Source organism: Callionymus lyra, chromosome 2 (assembly GCF_982586985.1).
Source record: "Callionymus lyra chromosome 2, fCalLyr1.hap1.1, whole genome shotgun sequence".
Taxonomy (NCBI): domain Eukaryota; kingdom Metazoa; phylum Chordata; class Actinopteri; order Syngnathiformes; family Callionymidae; genus Callionymus; species Callionymus lyra.
Window position 1 is genome coordinate 28,359,122 of NC_141819.1, and position 17,937 is coordinate 28,377,058.

The window sequence follows — 17,937 nt, forward strand, 5'->3', positions numbered from 1 at the left end:
ATCCATCCATCCATCCGACCGTCCGTCCGTCCGTCCGTCCGTCCGTCCGTCCGTCCATCCATCCGTCCGTCCGTCCGTCCGTCCGTCCGTCCATCCGTCCGTCCGTCCGTCCATCCATCCATCCATCCATCCATCCATCCATCCATCCATCCATCCATCCATCCATCCATCCATCCGTCTGTCATTCCATCCGTCATTCCATCCATCCGTCATTCCATCCATCCATCCGTCCATCCATCCATCTATCCGTCCATCCATCCATCCGTCCTTCCATCTGTCCGTCATCCATCCATCCATCCATCCGTCCGTCATTCCATCCGTCATTCCATCCATCCATCCGTCCGTCCATCCATCCATCCATCCGTCCGTCCGTCCATCCATCCGCCCGTCCGTCCGTCCGTCATTCCATCCATCCATCCATCCATCCATCCATCCATCCGTCTGTCCGTCCATCCATCCATCCATCCATCCATCCATCCATCCATCCATCCATCCATCCATCCGTCTGTCATTCCATCCGTCATTCCATCCATCCGTCATTCCATCCATCCATCCGTCCATCCATCCATCTATCCGTCCATCCATCCATCCGTCCTTCCATCTGTCCGTCCATCCATCCATCCATCCATCCGTCATTCCATCCATCCATCCGTCCGTCCATCCATCCGTCCGTCCGTCCATCCATCCGTCCGTCCGTCCGTCCGTCCGTCATTCCATCCATCCATCCATCCATCCGTCCGTCCGTCCGTCCGTCATTCCATCCATCCATCCATCCATCCATCCATCCATCCATCCATCCATCCATCCATCCATCCATCCATCCATCCATCCATCCATCCATCCATCCATCCATCCATCCATCTACATAAAACCATTACCTTCACTTATCAACACTAACCTTTTATCTCCCAAGTCTGTCTTGTTGCCAACAAGCATTATGATGACATCACTTCCTCGTTCTGTTCTCACATCATCGATCCACTTCGACGTCTGTTGGAATGAATTAACGTCTAGGACAGAGAAGTCAAACACGTTAGTTACGGGTCAATACATGATATCAAATCCAACACGTAAGTCCCTGACGCCTCTCCCGACTGATCAACGGCAGCATCAACTGAACACTGGGGTGTTGCTCACTCACAGCAGGAAACTCATCCGAGCCCCACTTTCTTTCCCGAGCGCACTTTTCTTTGCAGCACTTTATGCAAATGAGCTGAACTGCAGCTGAGCTGGTTTACATATCAAGCTAGAGCAAATAAAACATCCCATCCCACAAACCCATTACATAAGCACGCGTGTGCGACCGTACTCGTGATGTCGTAGACGACCACGGCCACCGTGGAGTCCCGTATGTAGCTGGGGATGAGGCTCCTGAAGCGCTCCTGGCCTGCAGTGTCCCAGAGCTGCAGCCTCACCTGGGGTTCAGACAGAGAAAGCTGGAGAGGGTGAGGTTATTCAGATACACTCAAATATTTGATGTCAATGTCAACGCATGCATGCAGAGTCAACGGGAGTTGCAGAACATCCAGCGGCTGCACATCTGTGAGACCGGAGATAATGATGATAAGGACAACCTGAGGCTGTAGTTCTCTGTTAAATAAGAAACCGAGGAAACATTGTCGCCTCGAGAGGTTTCATATCTGTTTATCTTCTTCACAGTTGATTAAAATGGAAGTGAGGATGTGAAGATGCCGGAGAGGTGATGAAATATTGTTGGATATGTATTTATTAATACTAAATATATGCAGTAAAGGCCAACGTTTTTTATGTTTATTTACATGATAGATTCTCAATGATGGCATCAAAACTATCAATGAACACATTCGGAATTATGAACATAAGAAAAAAAAGTGTGAAATAACTGAAAACGTGTCTTATATTGTAGTTTAATCAAAGTGTCAGTAAGTAACAAATATTTATATAGCGCTTTTCCAGACCAGGGTCACAAAGCGCTTAAACAATCAAAACAATAACCAATAAAATATATACTTATAAGGTCAAGACAACAGAGGAGTCTCAGAGAATCAAGGAAAAGCCTGAACGGATAAAAGTGTCTTCAGATGTTTCAGAGGTAGCCACCTTTGTTGGGCAATTATCTTGTGGTCCAGCAGTGCATTTGCAAAAGGATTGTGTCCTTATTTCTGGAGATACCTTTGTGCAGTGTTCAGACACGTCCACCAACAAGACTTAAGAAGTACCATTGACGCAACTTCAGGAATTAAATATAATGACATCGTAGAAGTTTAGGTAAACAATGCAATTGCGTGTAATAATCACAGTTAAAAGTGAACCAACAACACGTTTGTTTGAGACCAATTTCTGTTGGACAATTATCTTGTGGTTCACCAGTGCATTTGCAAAAGGATTGTGTCTTTCAAAAGTGACCCATTTAAAAGGGTTGCTGCGATTAATATGTCAAGTCAAACTGTATTCAGCCCACATCTGATCTATCAAACCTACGAGACGCACACATAATTATCCCAACGGAAGCAACAGAGTGTTTTTTTCAAGCGTGACAATGGAGGACATTGTGTGATGTTATATTAGCTTACAAATAAAGTCCTATCTAATGAGGAGACTGGATAGCAGGTGCGTGATGAGCCACTTTTCGATGTGAAATTCTCACCGTTCGATCCTCCAGGTACATCGTTTTCGACAGGAAGTCAATCCCAATGGTAGCCTGGAAAATAAAGTGGAGGAAATAAAAAAGTTAGAGGATATAGAAAATAGAAAATCTTGCGAGGAATGAACTAAGTATTCTTATGGTGTAAGAAGTTTTATTAAGAAAATAAATAAGCTTTTTAAAGGAACATTTTGGATAAGTTTTCCAGGCCATGTAGCGCTTAATCCACCTCTGAAGCATTTAAAGTCCTTTTAAGAACAATTTTTACATGCATGAAAAGATCAGGCTCATCATTGATTCTACTTATAAGAGACACAAGCACACATTTTCAAATCATGGATATACAGTCATGGGAAAAAAACATTTAGTTGTATTTTTCAATTTCTTGCTAAATGTCTGTAACAAGTGAAGGGACATACGTTTTGACAAATATTGTGACAAGAAGAAAAAAAGTTGAAACTGAAACCTTGATACTGTCCATGTTTTCTTGATAACAACCATTGATTCAACACCTATTGAGTCGCTCAGACGCGAATTTAGTGGCTTTTCCATAAAGAGTTGATATGTTTGTACCAATCTGTCATTGGGAATGGCTAGAAAGTATTTATCTTTGCGAGTGATGTCGGAGCCCACTCACACTGTGACACAGTGAGCCGTCAGTAGCTTAGTCACCGGCTTGTTTCCTTGGCACTGCCCACTCTGACTGAAGTGTGTGATGTCAGCCTGATCCTTCTCCTTAAATAACCCACAGCGCAATCTGGAGATGTTCAACCACAGGTTCTTCATCAAACAGCTTTTTCCCATTGATGCACACTCTGAATATAGGGTGCTTTGTGTCTTTTATTCCTGCTGCTGAAAGATCTAATATTGTCTACATCTCCCACAGTCACACACATGTCACAACTATTTATTCATTTTATTTTCTATCGCAGCAAAAACCAGGTACTTAAAGACTTTAGTGTTATGTATTTTTATGAAATATATAATCAAATAACTACTTGAACTACTTTATTTAGTGAGATTTTCTTTTAACAAATAACATAATGGATGTGTCAAACACACCAACTGATCCCGTTGAATGCAAACTGACGCTGAAACCTCGGACTGTCAAGGGTCCTGTGTGGTGAGCTTCACGGCTGTGATATAAATATATAGATAATTTATCTTGAGGAGATGTAAGAATAACTGGTTTAGATCCAAGTGTTAAATATAGTCGCCCACACTGGCAGCTCTACACCAATGCATTAGATGATAAGAAATTATTAAAAAGCATGTTGAATTATTAACACAATGCCATGTTGGAGGGGGTTCTGGATGATTCAGTGTTTCCAGCGATTTTACCGTACCTCTCAGATCAAAGTCACAGGCTGGATATTAGTATTTAAAAGGGTAATCCTTGCGTGGCTCTGACTTTGAAATATTTTTGTTGTCAGAGGTGGCAACAAAGGCTATTGACTAGAATGTCTTCTGCTCCCCGATACATAAAGTGTTGCCACTGTAAGTAAGTAAGTAAGTCATTTTGAATTTGTATAGCGCTTTTCCAGACCAGGGTCACAAATCGCTTAAACAATCAAAACAATATTCAATAAAGTATATACTTTAAAGGGCAAGATAACACTGAGAACCACACAGGAGTCCAAGAAAATCAAGGAAAAGCCTGCACGAATAAAAACAATTTTTTTGCTAGAGAAGATGTTTCTTGAAAGAGTCAGTAGACTCCATGTGATGAATATTATTATGAATGAATATTTAAATTGGATAATTGACTGAAATATCTGTACCTTTTTAAAGGACAGACGATTTTAAAAGTCTATGTTCTGCTATTATTCAGTCTGAGTTTCTCATTCGTATTTGCTACATAAGTTTAAAAAGGACTGAAGCTAGTCCCAGCTACACAGGGCAGGGTGCAGGGGACACCTATAATTTATAGATTTGAGAATCTCTAGGAGGAAACCTCAGTGCTTAAAGAGGAACAACTTAAATACAATTACAGTATAATAAAAAGTATAGACAGAGGGAGAGATTAGACAAAAACAATCATCACATTTTATTTATTATCATTTTTATGGTTAATAATTCAATAAAGCGTGTGCATAACGATATTATTCAATCTTATTTACAATTATTTATTACAATTTTGTGTTTCAATTTAACTTCAAGCTGCAAGATGGCAGCAGTCATTTTGTCCGCCACAGCTAAAGGAACAGAAAAAAAATCCTGCGAGATCATGGTGATGACTGAGGACGAGAGGATACAGTCGACCCCAGCAGCTTCTAAAGCTGATTTTGGGCCTGTATTGGTCTCAATATATCAAAATATATCATATTGTTGCTAATGTTTTGTATGAGTTATGTCACTTTTCCACAACTTATACCCAGTCCTACCCCCCAACTAAACTGGAACCAGTTGTGTTGTGTTTCCACAAGCCCTGGTACCTACTGGCGGTGGGCGGGGCCGTCATAACCAGAGCTCACATTATTGAGTAGAACAACAACAATGGAGGATTTGCTTGTCGGTCTGCCGCCTTGTGTCAAGAAATTAGAGAAGTAAGCAAAATAAGCAGCAGACCGCAAGAAAGGAGACGCAAGAAAAGAACACATCATTTTTAAGGCGATTCAAGGGAAAAGAGCAATACAGCTGCTTAACTAAGATTTATGAGTGTATCTAAAGCCTCATCTGTGGATAAAATGGTTCTCAGTTTCGCTAACGCTTTTTGTATGTCATTGTTTTGACAAATTAACATACTTTTTTAACTTATTGCTTACTACAGAACTTAATGCTGTTCAAGAATATCCAGAGAAATCTAGTAGCATAAAAAGGAATACTATAAATACATAAAACTGTATATAAAATTAGAGAGTCATTTCTCAGTAGGATAACAGTTTAAACAGAAACTAATATTAGCGTCAATGCGTAGATGAAATTATCAAAGTAACTTATTTTCTTAAACAACGTTAAATATTAAGATGACCATGGATTAAAAACATATGTTGCCTCTAACAACACCGGTTTGTCTTCACTCACTCTATGACCAATGACCATGTCTTCAATGACCAGTTGACGTCACATTTCAGCATCAGTTCAAGTGGCTTGTGGATCCACAGCAGAGCAGGTACTTGTTCCACAGGTACCTGGCTTTTGAGAACCCCAAAAAGTCGTGAAGTGTTGAGGCGAGGCGAGCTAACGCGAGCTGGTGGAAAAGGGCCATTAGTAAACTGAGATGTGATCAAACACACCAGGAAGCTAACAAGTGAATCTTTGTTTCGTTCTAATAATGACACAGAGCCGGGCTGGCAGAGGGAAACAAAGAAGTCTCCTGATGCAGTCACAGTCTGGTGGCTGTGCTGACTGACAGCTCAGCTGACAAAAGCCTTCATCCTCAGGAGGCTATCAGCCCTGCAGCAAGTGCGACCAGGCAGCTCAGATCCACTGGGTTCTCTCTCGAAGGCAGCAAATCTGGCTCACTTTCCTCCCCTCTCTGCTGACTGCAGCCTCCACCGCACTGTGGGTTTGTCTTCCTAATGGCCTTTTTAACTCTTAACTGGCCTTTCAAGCTGCTCGCAGTGTGGCGCGGCCCCTCGGACCAAAACTTAAATCTTTCATCCAGACACTTCTTCTGCAGGCTCATCTCCTCGCCGGCTAACTCCGGCATCCTTTGAGCCGAGGAATACAGATTGAGCGTCGGCTCACGCACGCAGCATTTCAATGAATATTTCAGCTCTTTGAGGTTTGAGCAGGAAGATCTCATTTGTAAGCAAGTAGTTACCAACTAAACAAGGGCATAGCTTTTATAAATGATATCACTGAACTAAATAATTTTCCATGAACTCATCAAGTATATTCTAACCCTTCACCTTTAAATCAACAGGACACTAGCGTGATGTTGGCTAGTTTGACACAATGTCAAATTTGAGAAAATAAGGTATTTGGATGTTTTTTGAGAGCGTAATTTAAGACTAAGATGAAGCTCCTGAAAACAAGCTTAATATATAGACTTGTTAAATGTCTTTGGAACGATTCCTGATGTCGAGGCTTCATTACAAGACTGATGTTACAGACGGGCAGCATAGAAGTATTTGGACATTTTTGAGTTTGTCTTTTTGGACAGCTTCAGTTGCTACATTAAAACGGACATACACTTTTTCTTGTAACTCTAAAAAGGAACGGTTTACTCTTTATTTAATCCCAAAGCCAACATTTATCACAACCCTTAGGCGACATGAGGGTGAGTAGAAAATGAGTGTAGTTCGAATTTAGGGTGAACTTTAAAGCAACACTGGAAAAGTTAGTTAGTTGACGGAAATCTGTTGTTTTCTAAGGTCATTTGACACTAGTATTAATATTTATATTACTTTTGTTCTTCATTTATTCATATTGTTCTTTTTTACATTAACATTACTTTCTTGTTCTATACGGGTGTGTTGTTTGTTAACATCAGTTCAGTTAATAAAAAATAAAAAATAAATAAATATTTACATTTCTTGTTAATTTTTGGTTGGTTTGTGATGACCAAGATTAAAAAATTGTTTTAGAGTGAAGTTCAATTCTTGACAAGATTATAATTGTGAGAACAGAAAAACAGTTATTTTCACAGCTATACTTATTGATCCTAGATATAGAATTGTTCAACACGGTTGGTGATATGATGGGAAATAGTTATTTTGTCAGTCGAGCCACAGAGGCTACATTTTGCTACACATTTGATATAAAAGATTAAGAAAATAAACACATTTGTCCCGGACTTAATTCACTTAAAGCTGATACATGAATAACATCGTGAAAGTACCAGCATCCACAACAGAACCATCAGACTACGAGGTAAATATGACCTAGACTAAAATTAAAGCATCTTATTTTTGTAATGCTGGCGTCACTGATCACAGCAAATAAGTTCTGGTTAAAGGATTTGAAGCTCTAAGTGGAGGAAGACAGGATCTGCAGTGACTGACATTTAGCAGCACACAGTATGTGACACACTGCATTATTCAATAAGCAGATGCGATCAGTCCGGGATTCAACTGCAGGGATGTGGGCTGTGTGTTTAAAATGGAGGCAGGCTAAGTGGCATGTGTTCAATACGTGAAGACTGAATTGAAAGTAGTACAGTTATTGACAAATTGATCTGACTGGGGTCGGGATGGGGTTTATAAATGCATCTCACACTGACCACGAAGAACCGCATGCACACATACTTCCTTGTTTACGACACACTAGCACATCCACTTCCATCCACGGTTTTAGAGAAGAGAAATTGTTCTCTGTTCAGCTCTAAGCCATCAGTGAAGGGATTAAATAGATTTATTCCCCTCAAGAACAAAGTCTAATACCATCAGAAAAAGCTCACTAATCTAGCTAACTCTTGTTTGCTGCAGCCAGATTTCTTACCTTAATTTCACTTCAAGCTTCAAGCTTTATTCATTTGAATTATTTCTGGTAATAGATTACAGGACAGAGCTTCAGTATAATACCTTTATGTTTAGATAAAAGGAACATTTTTAGAACTAGGGTTGTCATATTTTGAATCCCCAAAAGGAGGACACTTATAGGTGCAGTATTGTTGCACAATTTTGCGTTTTTTGGGGTTTGGGTTGAGTTTTTAATGCACTTGTAACTTGGTTAAAACTTATATTCTGAATTCCTAAAAAGACACTTAACCCTTATGTTATCTTTTGGTCAAGGTGACCCACTGGTCCCTGGCTTAAAATATGCAGTAGTGGAGGTTGTTCACCTTGACCCAGAGACCACACAAGGGATACCACAAACATGTTGGTTTTAAGGCCACCGGGTCACCTTGACCCAGAGATAAGACAAGGGCTATCCAGCTCTCTTGGAGAACTAATTTGTGTTTATAAACAATATGTTCATTTATCTAAAGCATTTCACAGCAAAAACATCTCCTCAACTAAATTATAGTCAGTAACAGTTCTTTAAAATATTCACATTATTTATAAAACATACAACATCTCGCTTTTTGTTAAACATCTACTACAAAAACTCAGGTAGAACCTCTCTAAAAACTAAACCTTTCAGATTGTTTCCAAATGATTGATTGAATGTGAGTGGTATATACTGTAGTGATTGACAGTTGTGATTGGCTGACTGGGCGGCAAAGCACCACAGGAGTTGTTTATTATTTTGGGTCACAGTTACTTCGTGTTTTGTTGAGAGGAATTGCACCTCACATGCAATGCTTGACGTTCCAAGAAATGACCCTTCTGTACATCGGAAAAAAGCGCAAGCTAGCATACGTTAACAAACCACCACAGTGCTCGATCGTTTTTATCTTCATTTTTCCTGGACAGAACTCACACATTAAGCCAAAGAAGATCATTTTCATCTTTCTCTGCAGGGTTCCTCTCACTTTTCTTGATAAAAAGTTATTAAACCTGTATACTGTTCCTAGAATAGAGGAATCCTTTTTAGTTTAAACTTGTGACCAGAAGAGAATATATGCTGGATTGTAGGAAGTGTTTAGATTAATTTCTCAATTTGCAAGGAAAGTCATTTGACACTTTAATTTGTTTGCAAACTATCAGGCAGCCCTCAGGGACTATTTTTAACGTGCTCGGCCCTCTATTTTTACTGACCTCTGAAAAATCATTTTGGATCTAATTATACCAGAGAGAACAAGAACAAGTTAGAGCGACAGAAGCAACTTTTATTTGAAGAATCTCTTCGGAGGCCTAAAGAAGAATTAAAATTGAAGCCTGTGAAGTTTTCTAGGGAGCAATACGGCGCCTCATTAACCATTGTGTTAAGCTGAGGGAACCAGGCGGGTCACTTTAAACCCAGAGGAAATATTTCCAGGGACTTATTACGGATTTTAAATTAAGAAGTTATTGAAGATGGAAATGGATCAGGGTGGATCGCAGGCCTTTACAATTCCAGAGGGTCAAAAGAACAGATTTTATTTGACTATTTTTCAAAATGAATACTATATAAAATAATAAAATAATATTTATATCTGTTGGGTAGTGCTTGAATTCTATCTGTTATTGATAGCTGCTCTGAGAGTTGGTAATAAATCTTGAGAATGATGGATCCAGTTTAACCATGTGTTCTCACTCACCTGGTATGTGTTGTCGAAGCTGTCGTACATGAAGCGAGTGATCAGAGACGTCTTTCCCACTGCGGGAGAGAAGAGAACAAGCCGTTAAATGGAATTGAACAGTAGGTTTGGAGACAGTGAACGCAACAGTGAGATTGATGCTGATTCTGCTGAACTGGCTGTTGTTGCTGTCCAGGGAGCTCATTAGAGAGTGAGAGGGTGAACCACAGGTCAGAAGTGACATGAATGTTGTTTCAGCGCCGCTGCTATCTTAAAGGTGCATCTCATTCATATCTAGAGTAACATTTAGACGTGTATCTTATTCATTAAATACAATCTTGGTTGCTGCGGGCAGGAGCCTATCCCAGCTACCTAGGGTAAGAGGTAAAACCCTGGACAGAAAACCAGTCAGACCAAGTTATTGAAAAAAACTTCTTTACAGCATTAAAACAACATTACAATGTTTTAAATGTATTACTTTATAAAGTTCTCCCCTGTCTGAAATCTCAGCGAACAAGAGGTTACGAGAGCAGTGTCCATTATGGGCGTAAAAATGGTCTTTACTTCTCCTCCAGCCAGCTGTAATCACACCCCGCTTTGTTTATATAACAAGTCCCTTGAAGGTGAAGGTGGAGACTTTCGATATTGATGACACTCACTAGCCTTGATGTTTGACCAATCACAGCAGAGTGGGTGTGGTTATGTTAAACAGGATATAATCTCCAGAAAAACAGAGCGTTTTCAGTGGGCGGGGTTTAAGCTCACTTTCTAGTAAATATTTCAATGAAAAGAGAGTTTTGTACAAACACACATGATGATGATACAATAGAGTCTAACATCTATTTAAGACACACTTAAATTAACACATAAGTTGATCTTTAAACTTGTTACTTAATCTTTATTATTATTACTCATTTGACATAATAGGTGGAAGAAAATAAATGTATCACTCAATTTCAATTTCAACTTTAAGAGTTCTGGCATCTCTCTCAAAATAATGATTCATCAGAGTCATGTGCATCCACACCTGGAAGTCCTTCAAATGCCACCTAATCTTATTTTTACAAACGGTCTTTTGCTCAGTCCCTAAATGGGGAAATGGGTTGAATCGGAACACAGTTACAAATACTGAGAGAGGTTACCGGAGAACCTAAACCCAAACCAACGATAACGAAGATCTTAAATGTCAAAATCAATCTGGAAGATTTCTGGGGGAAAAAACATATGCATAGAAGAGAGTGTGAATAAAGATATACTGAAATCTGTATTTAAGAGTTAATAATGCAGTTGGTACTTCCTGTTAAAAGACCCTGTTATAGGCTCATAAATGATTAGACATTTTTAAAAGCATGTGCTTTTGAATGACCGAGTGTGATTCCCCAGCTTAAGAATCTATATACAATAAATACAGCTCTGCCTTCTTCAATAACCATTTGCTAAATTCAATTAATATTGCTACACGAAGGTAGAATTTGAGTTAAGGCCTGAAAATATCATTAATAATCTGAGTTTGGATCATTTTCTAAAATGTCATTATCTCATTCATTTGCATTTAAACATTTTTTAAAATAATAGTTCTAGTTGTATTATTTGTTGAACATGTAGAAGATGAAAATCCATAGCCTTCAGCTACTAAATGCTATTAATCATGTACTTAAAATGTCAGCCAGATGCTCGGCTTCAGTTGAAAAATCACAATTTACTGCCAGGAACGGAGACATGTTATGGTGCATGACTGATAAATGACTTGAAAACAGCAAGTGATTTTTTTTTTGTAACCTCACAACCCTCCAATAAGTTATACATTTCTCAGTTAAAGAGCTGGAGGCAAGTTAGACGTGAATTAATGACTTTTGGAAAAAAAGTCTGTGTCGACAGAGATGACTTGTAGATAGAGGGAGTGTTTTTTATCCTCGCTGCTATAATTAATGAACAGAATAGAATCAATCCTGCTTTATATCTACGTAGAAGAAAAGTACACATAAACTAAATGACTCTGCAGCCATATGGTTGTATTTTCACTCCATCATCCATGATTTATGTGGTTGAATAGAAATATTTAATGATCGATCGGACCGAATGATTAAGAGTTCATGTCCTTTTGTAATCAGTGCCGTGAAATCTGTCGCATCACGATGCTAATGCTCTCCCACTTATTCATCAAGGCGTCAGCCGGCTTGCTTATCTCCTGAGCTGTCTCGCACAGGACGGCGGATAATTAAGAAAAGAAATATAACTCGATAACGCCTGCCAAGAGGATCCTGAAGTTCTAATGCTTGAATTTAGGCGAGTAATATAAATTCATCAGAGCCAGCAATAGTCATTTACTGGCAAAATATGCAACTAAAATAAACGTTTGCTCCTTTAACTGCATTTCCTTTTACATTGAGACTCCAGCTTGCACTCCTACATAGATCCAAACATCATCATACAGGCAGGCACAGGAGTAAACTTGAGTATCAATCCAAAAATCCATGTACCAACACATTTACTTTAATACCGGTTTCTGAGCGATGTATATCTTTGGATGACCATTATATAAAACAAACAAGAAACTAAATAAAGCATTTGATATTATCTAATTATCGTATTTATCATTTAATTCAGTAATACCTTGAGATACTTGTTTAACCCTTGTGTTGTCTCTGGGTCAAAGTGAACAACCTCCACCACTGCATGTATATTTATGGAAGCCAGGGATGTTGTTCAATTTGACCCAGAGACAATACAAGGGATACATCAAACCCATTTGTTTTTGGGCCTTCGGGTCACCTTGACCCTGAGATAAAACAAGGGTTAAGGCCATCACCGTTTTCTAATGTTCATTAGTAATAAAGTTGGGTTTTATTCTGTAAAAGTTTGGTGCATTATATTTATCAATATTAAATCTTTCTGCGGTCGTCCTTTCTATTGAACACAGCACACTTGCAGGTGATCCGTCAGATGTTGGTAACGGCACACACAACATCAGAATAATCCCAATATTAACCAATCCATTTCAATCATCTCAGAATGTCTCCATGTATATTTTAGAGGGGAAACAGATCGGTCGCCATCAGAGATCGCCAAAAAAAGAAGAAAACATGTAGTTAGCATCAAAATACAGAATACGACGACAGATAAATAGTTTTCCAACTGATAAAATATGATGCGTCACAGTTAAGTCAGTTTTTTATTTTTTATTAAAACATAAGTATATTATAGCGGTGAAAATGTGAAACTATTTCTCTGTGAGTGTATACATGGACTGTGATTTCTACTTTTTTCAGGTCGCCATTTTGCATTTTATACAGTAGCCATTTATAGTTGATGTTAACATTCCGCCTTGTCTTGTTTTCGTTACACAATAGGGAGTATCCAGTATGTGCTTTTCCTCCATGGTGCAACCATGTGTAACGCTACAGCCCATCAAAAGGCGGCATTTTAAGATCTTGATCACATTAATCTGTGGCTAGAAATTGGCACTGAAAGATGAAGCAGAGTTTGATACTTGGTACTAAAGATTATCTCCCACAGCTGCTCATTTTACAAGAGTACTAGTAGATGTAAAACACAGGGTGTGTCAGATGTTACTCCAGGGTCCTGACGAAATCCATGGAAGGATGAGGAGAACTGAGAGCACTTATGTTTTCTCTACAACAAGAAGACAGATTTGAACCAACAACCTATTTACTAACTTAGTTAACTAACTTGAACGCCACCGACTAACTCGTATCTCAGCACTTTACATTCCCAAAGGTCCCTGATGTATATGTCGGAGATATGCTGGTCATTTTTCGTAACTTTCCTCCGTCAGAGCGTTTTGAGCCGACATGCTGCCTGCTGACTCATCCTCCTCCATCACCAGGCAACATGAGACGGCACTGGCTGTTCCTCTCACTCAGCGCTGAAGGATTCAGAAACAGACTGCAGGAGCATGCTTTGATTTCGACTTCCAACTGATGTCTGCAAAGACTCCTTCATCCTGTGTGAGTCAAGCCGTGTTACCGCACACGCATCCGTCATGAAGTTGCAAAATTCAATACCTCAAAGAAAGAGATTTTCTGTCTTAATTGAGTCTTGTGCTGTAATTTGACTGGATTAGCTAGTCTCCCGTGGGTGGGTTTGTCCTGCGAAAGATTACAGGCAACTGTGAACGGTGATTACTAAATCTGCTTTGCTAAAATTCCTGAGTCGAGTTCGCACACATGAACACCCACACACATGCACGCACACACATGCACGCACGCACTGGTAACTGCTCAAATCAGACGAGTGAACGAGGGGAAAAAGAAAGCCTACCGTGTTAACTGCTCAACTGCTAGAACCAAGACTAGACTGTTCACTGGATGGACAATCGACTTCCTCAAAGCACCATGTTAGAAACAACACATGTTGAGAGGGACCTGAATATGTGTATGTGTATATATATATATATATATATATATATGTGAGAATATGTGTGAGTGAATCTATATATGTGACAATATGTGTGAGTGAATCTATATATGTGAGAATATGTGTGAGTGACTCAATTTCAAAAAGTGATTTTAATACATTAATGAGACCATGCTGGCCTTCCATAGTCTACAGTCGAGAGAGACTAAATAAAATTGGTTTACTAATAAAAAGAAGAGATATTATTTAATTTATTTTCAAAAAATAACAACGTATGTATAACTTGCCATGACTAGTAATGTGGTTAAATAATAAATGACTGTGGTCATATCATATCCAAACAAAAATGTTACCAAATAAACAAATACAAAAAAGACCAACATGGAATGAGTCTATGAGGTAATAGTTACAGAATCATTTGAAGTGTGTATTAGCAAAAATCTGAAACAACCATACAATATATTGTAATACTATAGGAACAACTCTATAGTTACATTATTGCTACTTGACTCTGGTGTTGCAGAATTTACAGAACACATGACTCTTGACGAAGTCTTAACTGCTTTTATTTGTTTGAAACCAAAATATGTCCAAATATCCGCTTTTAAAAAAATGCTGGAGTCGACTGTATCCTCTCGTCCTCAGTCATTGCTGGGATCTCACGGTATTTCCTCTCTGTGCTGTGGAGGATGTAATGATTCCATCTACCAGTCAGAAGTTTAATTTAAACACATTTTTAAAAAATATATATTTTACAAAATCTGTGAATATTTGCATTTAAATTGTAAATAAAATGTAAATGCAATGTTGTTATTTCTATCGATCCAGTAACATAAAAGAAAATACTGTGATATTTAAGTGTATGAATATGTTCTTACACATTTAATAATAATCACATACTGTGTTGTTGGCTTAGTTCTTACTGTAAAATGTTATAAAAAAAAGCTATTCCTTGTGGAGCAAAGGAAAACTTGGCTGGGTTTTCTCGAGTCTGTGACGTAGCAGCAGCCGGGGTTACAGAGGACGAAATGATGTCTGAGTTATATAAAGCATTTGAATCTTTAACCACGTTGGAGCAGAAATATACATGAACATGACGTCGTCCATTTTCAATCAGGTCTAGAAGAAGGATGAGGACAAAGTCCACGTGCAGAGCTACCATTGAACTATCAGAACCAAGGCCTTGCTTTGATTCTGGACTCCATCAAAAACAACAGAAAATCTTTTTCTCAAATGATTTCTTTTAATCATCCATTTATTCAGCAACATCTGACATGGCTTGTCTGTTATATTATCTACATGGTTCTCAATGGAATTGGATATTACTTTGTGCTCAGAAAGGAGTCCTTCGGGCAGACTTAAGACACACTGGTCTCGAAAAGCGCTATATAAATAAATATTACTTACTTACTTACTTACTTACTTACACCCAGGGTTGCACATCTAAGGCCACCACAAAAGCAACTAATAAAATAGGATCTTCGACGGGATCTAAAGGTCTGAACTCCAGAGCTAAAGATCATAACAAATGGCTAAAATACCGTATACTTCCTACCTTCAACTGCAAAAAGCAGCCACAGCCCTTAGAGTCAGTTAAATCCGGAGGTTTCCAAGCAACTGTTGGATTTATTTTCTTTCCGTCAGAATAATAAGGTAAAGTTGGGTATAGACCAACTATTCCAGCGACAAATGATTGCGGCAAACAGAACTAATGCGGTTCCATCTGAGGACCCATGAAGGCAGGAAATCAGTTATAGAAAGTATTTCAGGTGAACTATCAAATAAACACACGTTAAATTACTTTTAAGTCATTTTATTTCGACACTGATTAGGAGACTCAGGCCATACCCAGGTGGCCCTCACACATCAAACCACAACTCAATGGTTGGACTGAATGACAAAGACTAACTGGTTAATTTTATAACTAGTAGAAAGCTAGTCCAACTTTACCGGGACCATGTACCACGACCACTTTCTCAGTCAGTTGTTGCGGACCAACAAGGTCTCGCGGCAACACAAGTTTTTACAAAGTCCGTTGTCCATGTGAGGCTTTCATGTGTGGAGCGTGTCAGCATCGCGGGGCTAATGATCGCAGAGAATCGATCACCTGCTGCTGCTGCACTTCAACCACCAGGGGGCCGCTGAGCACGCTTGCAGCGAGACTCACGGTCACAGTGATCAAATGGCTTCGAAGGCAATTTAACAGCACATTAGGCTCATCTCGTCGGTGAGATAAGCTTCGCATTGGCTGTGAAAGCAATGAAGACACATTCAAGGGAATAATATAAGTGTGTGAATTGACATTAACAAGCAGACTGTTGTTTATTTGGTCTGCAAACGGAATGGCCTCAATTTCATCTCCAAACAATGAATAATTGAGGGAGTGGTTCTTACAGTCTCGAGCGGGCCGAGCAGGTAACAGCGGCTACTGCCGGTCACTGGCTAGCTCGCATCACGGAGTATCCCTGAGGAGTTGGCGGCCAATAAGAACAGAGCTTTCTTCATCCATCGCACTCCAAAAGAGAGATAAAAATAAAACCCCAGTGTGGCGCGCTCAGGCTGTGAGCTCGGCAGACTATGAAGACTTGTATCTAATATTTATCAATGAGCGAGAGAATGGCAAAAGCCAATCATTATTCTGTTGATCCAATCGTTCCATTGGAGGAAGTCAGGAGCGGTAGGAGGGATATTGACTCCGACATTGGTACAGATGTTGACTCAGAATCACAGATGCTATGTAACCCAATAGAAGGATGTGAAACAGCAGATGGCTTCGAGACAGATCTCGTTCAGTCGAGAAATCACACGTCAGTTTACAAACACCGCCGATATTCCTCCGCCCGGTCTGGCAGCGAGGAAGACGACGAGCTGAAGTCGACAACCATTTGAAATAATGTCAGAATAGATCAGGCTAAAAAAAGATTCCGCCATCATGGTATTAAGATGATTGTCTGATATCGACACTCTTGTATTATTGTCTAGGACGACTTGTATACTTTTGTCTGTTTATGTGTGGCCCAGAAAAGCCGAGGACAAACAATAAAGATGCACTCAAGGGCCGACAGATAACCAGGAATATAGCAGATATCTAAGACAAAAATGATTTATTCCGGAATCTTAAATATTTTCCATATTTGTTCTGTTACATATCATCAGTCAATATTGTGGTTTTGTACATTCAGAGTAAAATAAAGTTTTAATTATCCTTGAAATTGTGAATCTGAAAAAGATCCTGAAGACCAATACTATTCACAAATAGTGAATTGACTCAGAGACCAAGGGCTGATGGGCCAGATTTGCATTTATTAAAAATGGTGAGCAATTATGTAAATTTCTTATAGGCAATGATCTGGAAACCAATAATCATGGGGTCAATAATTGGTTTAACCTTCATTTAGCGCGAGCCACCTTACCTGCAACGCTCAACTAATGAACCTCTATGAAAAATGTAGATATCTTAGCTACAGACCAAAAACTGCAGTTTGGTATTACAATTATGTGTCTAATTTCAATGTTTTACAATGGTTTTGCTAGTCCCAGCAGTTCATAGTATTGAATTATTAAAGCAACAACAACCAAACTGCCGAGGAGGTTACATGTATTTCAATAGTGGCTGAAGTACAAAGAGAACTATTGGAGCTTTCAGAAAAGAAAAAGGGATTCTGAACTGACAAGAGGTTTATTTGGTAATCAATTGCACATGCAGTATGTGGTAGCTGAGCTGGAGACGCTTTAGTTTTAACAACAGTTCAATTGTTTTAACAGTGTTCAGAGCCAGTCACATATGTTTTCAACATTTCATAATGCTGTTCTAAACAAGGGTTTTTTCAAGTTAATACCATCAACCAACTACAGACAAATTGACATTGTCATGGTTTTACCCAGTTTT

At 39.1% G+C, this 17,937-nt stretch overlaps 1 protein-coding gene across 3 annotated transcripts in view; it reads right to left on the reverse strand.

Moving 5' to 3' along the window:
- Nucleotides 1–17,937, reverse strand: part of rab6ba (RAB6B, member RAS oncogene family a) — a 29,904-nt gene that overhangs the window by 5,067 nt on the left and 6,900 nt on the right. Inside the window, exons 2-5 of one of the 3 annotated variants that reach the window (XM_087784463.1) lie at nt 9,693–9,751; nt 2,627–2,680; nt 1,310–1,436; nt 895–1,010 (exon numbers count right to left, since the gene is read on the reverse strand). In XM_087784463.1, the coding sequence (XP_087640589.1) occupies nt 895–1,010; nt 1,310–1,436; nt 2,627–2,680; nt 9,693–9,751 (356 nt within the window). The remainder of the gene's footprint in view (nt 1–894; nt 1,011–1,309; nt 1,437–2,626; nt 2,681–9,692; nt 9,752–17,937) is intronic. The other 2 variants (XM_087784464.1, XM_087784462.1) reach the window with 2 other exon arrangements.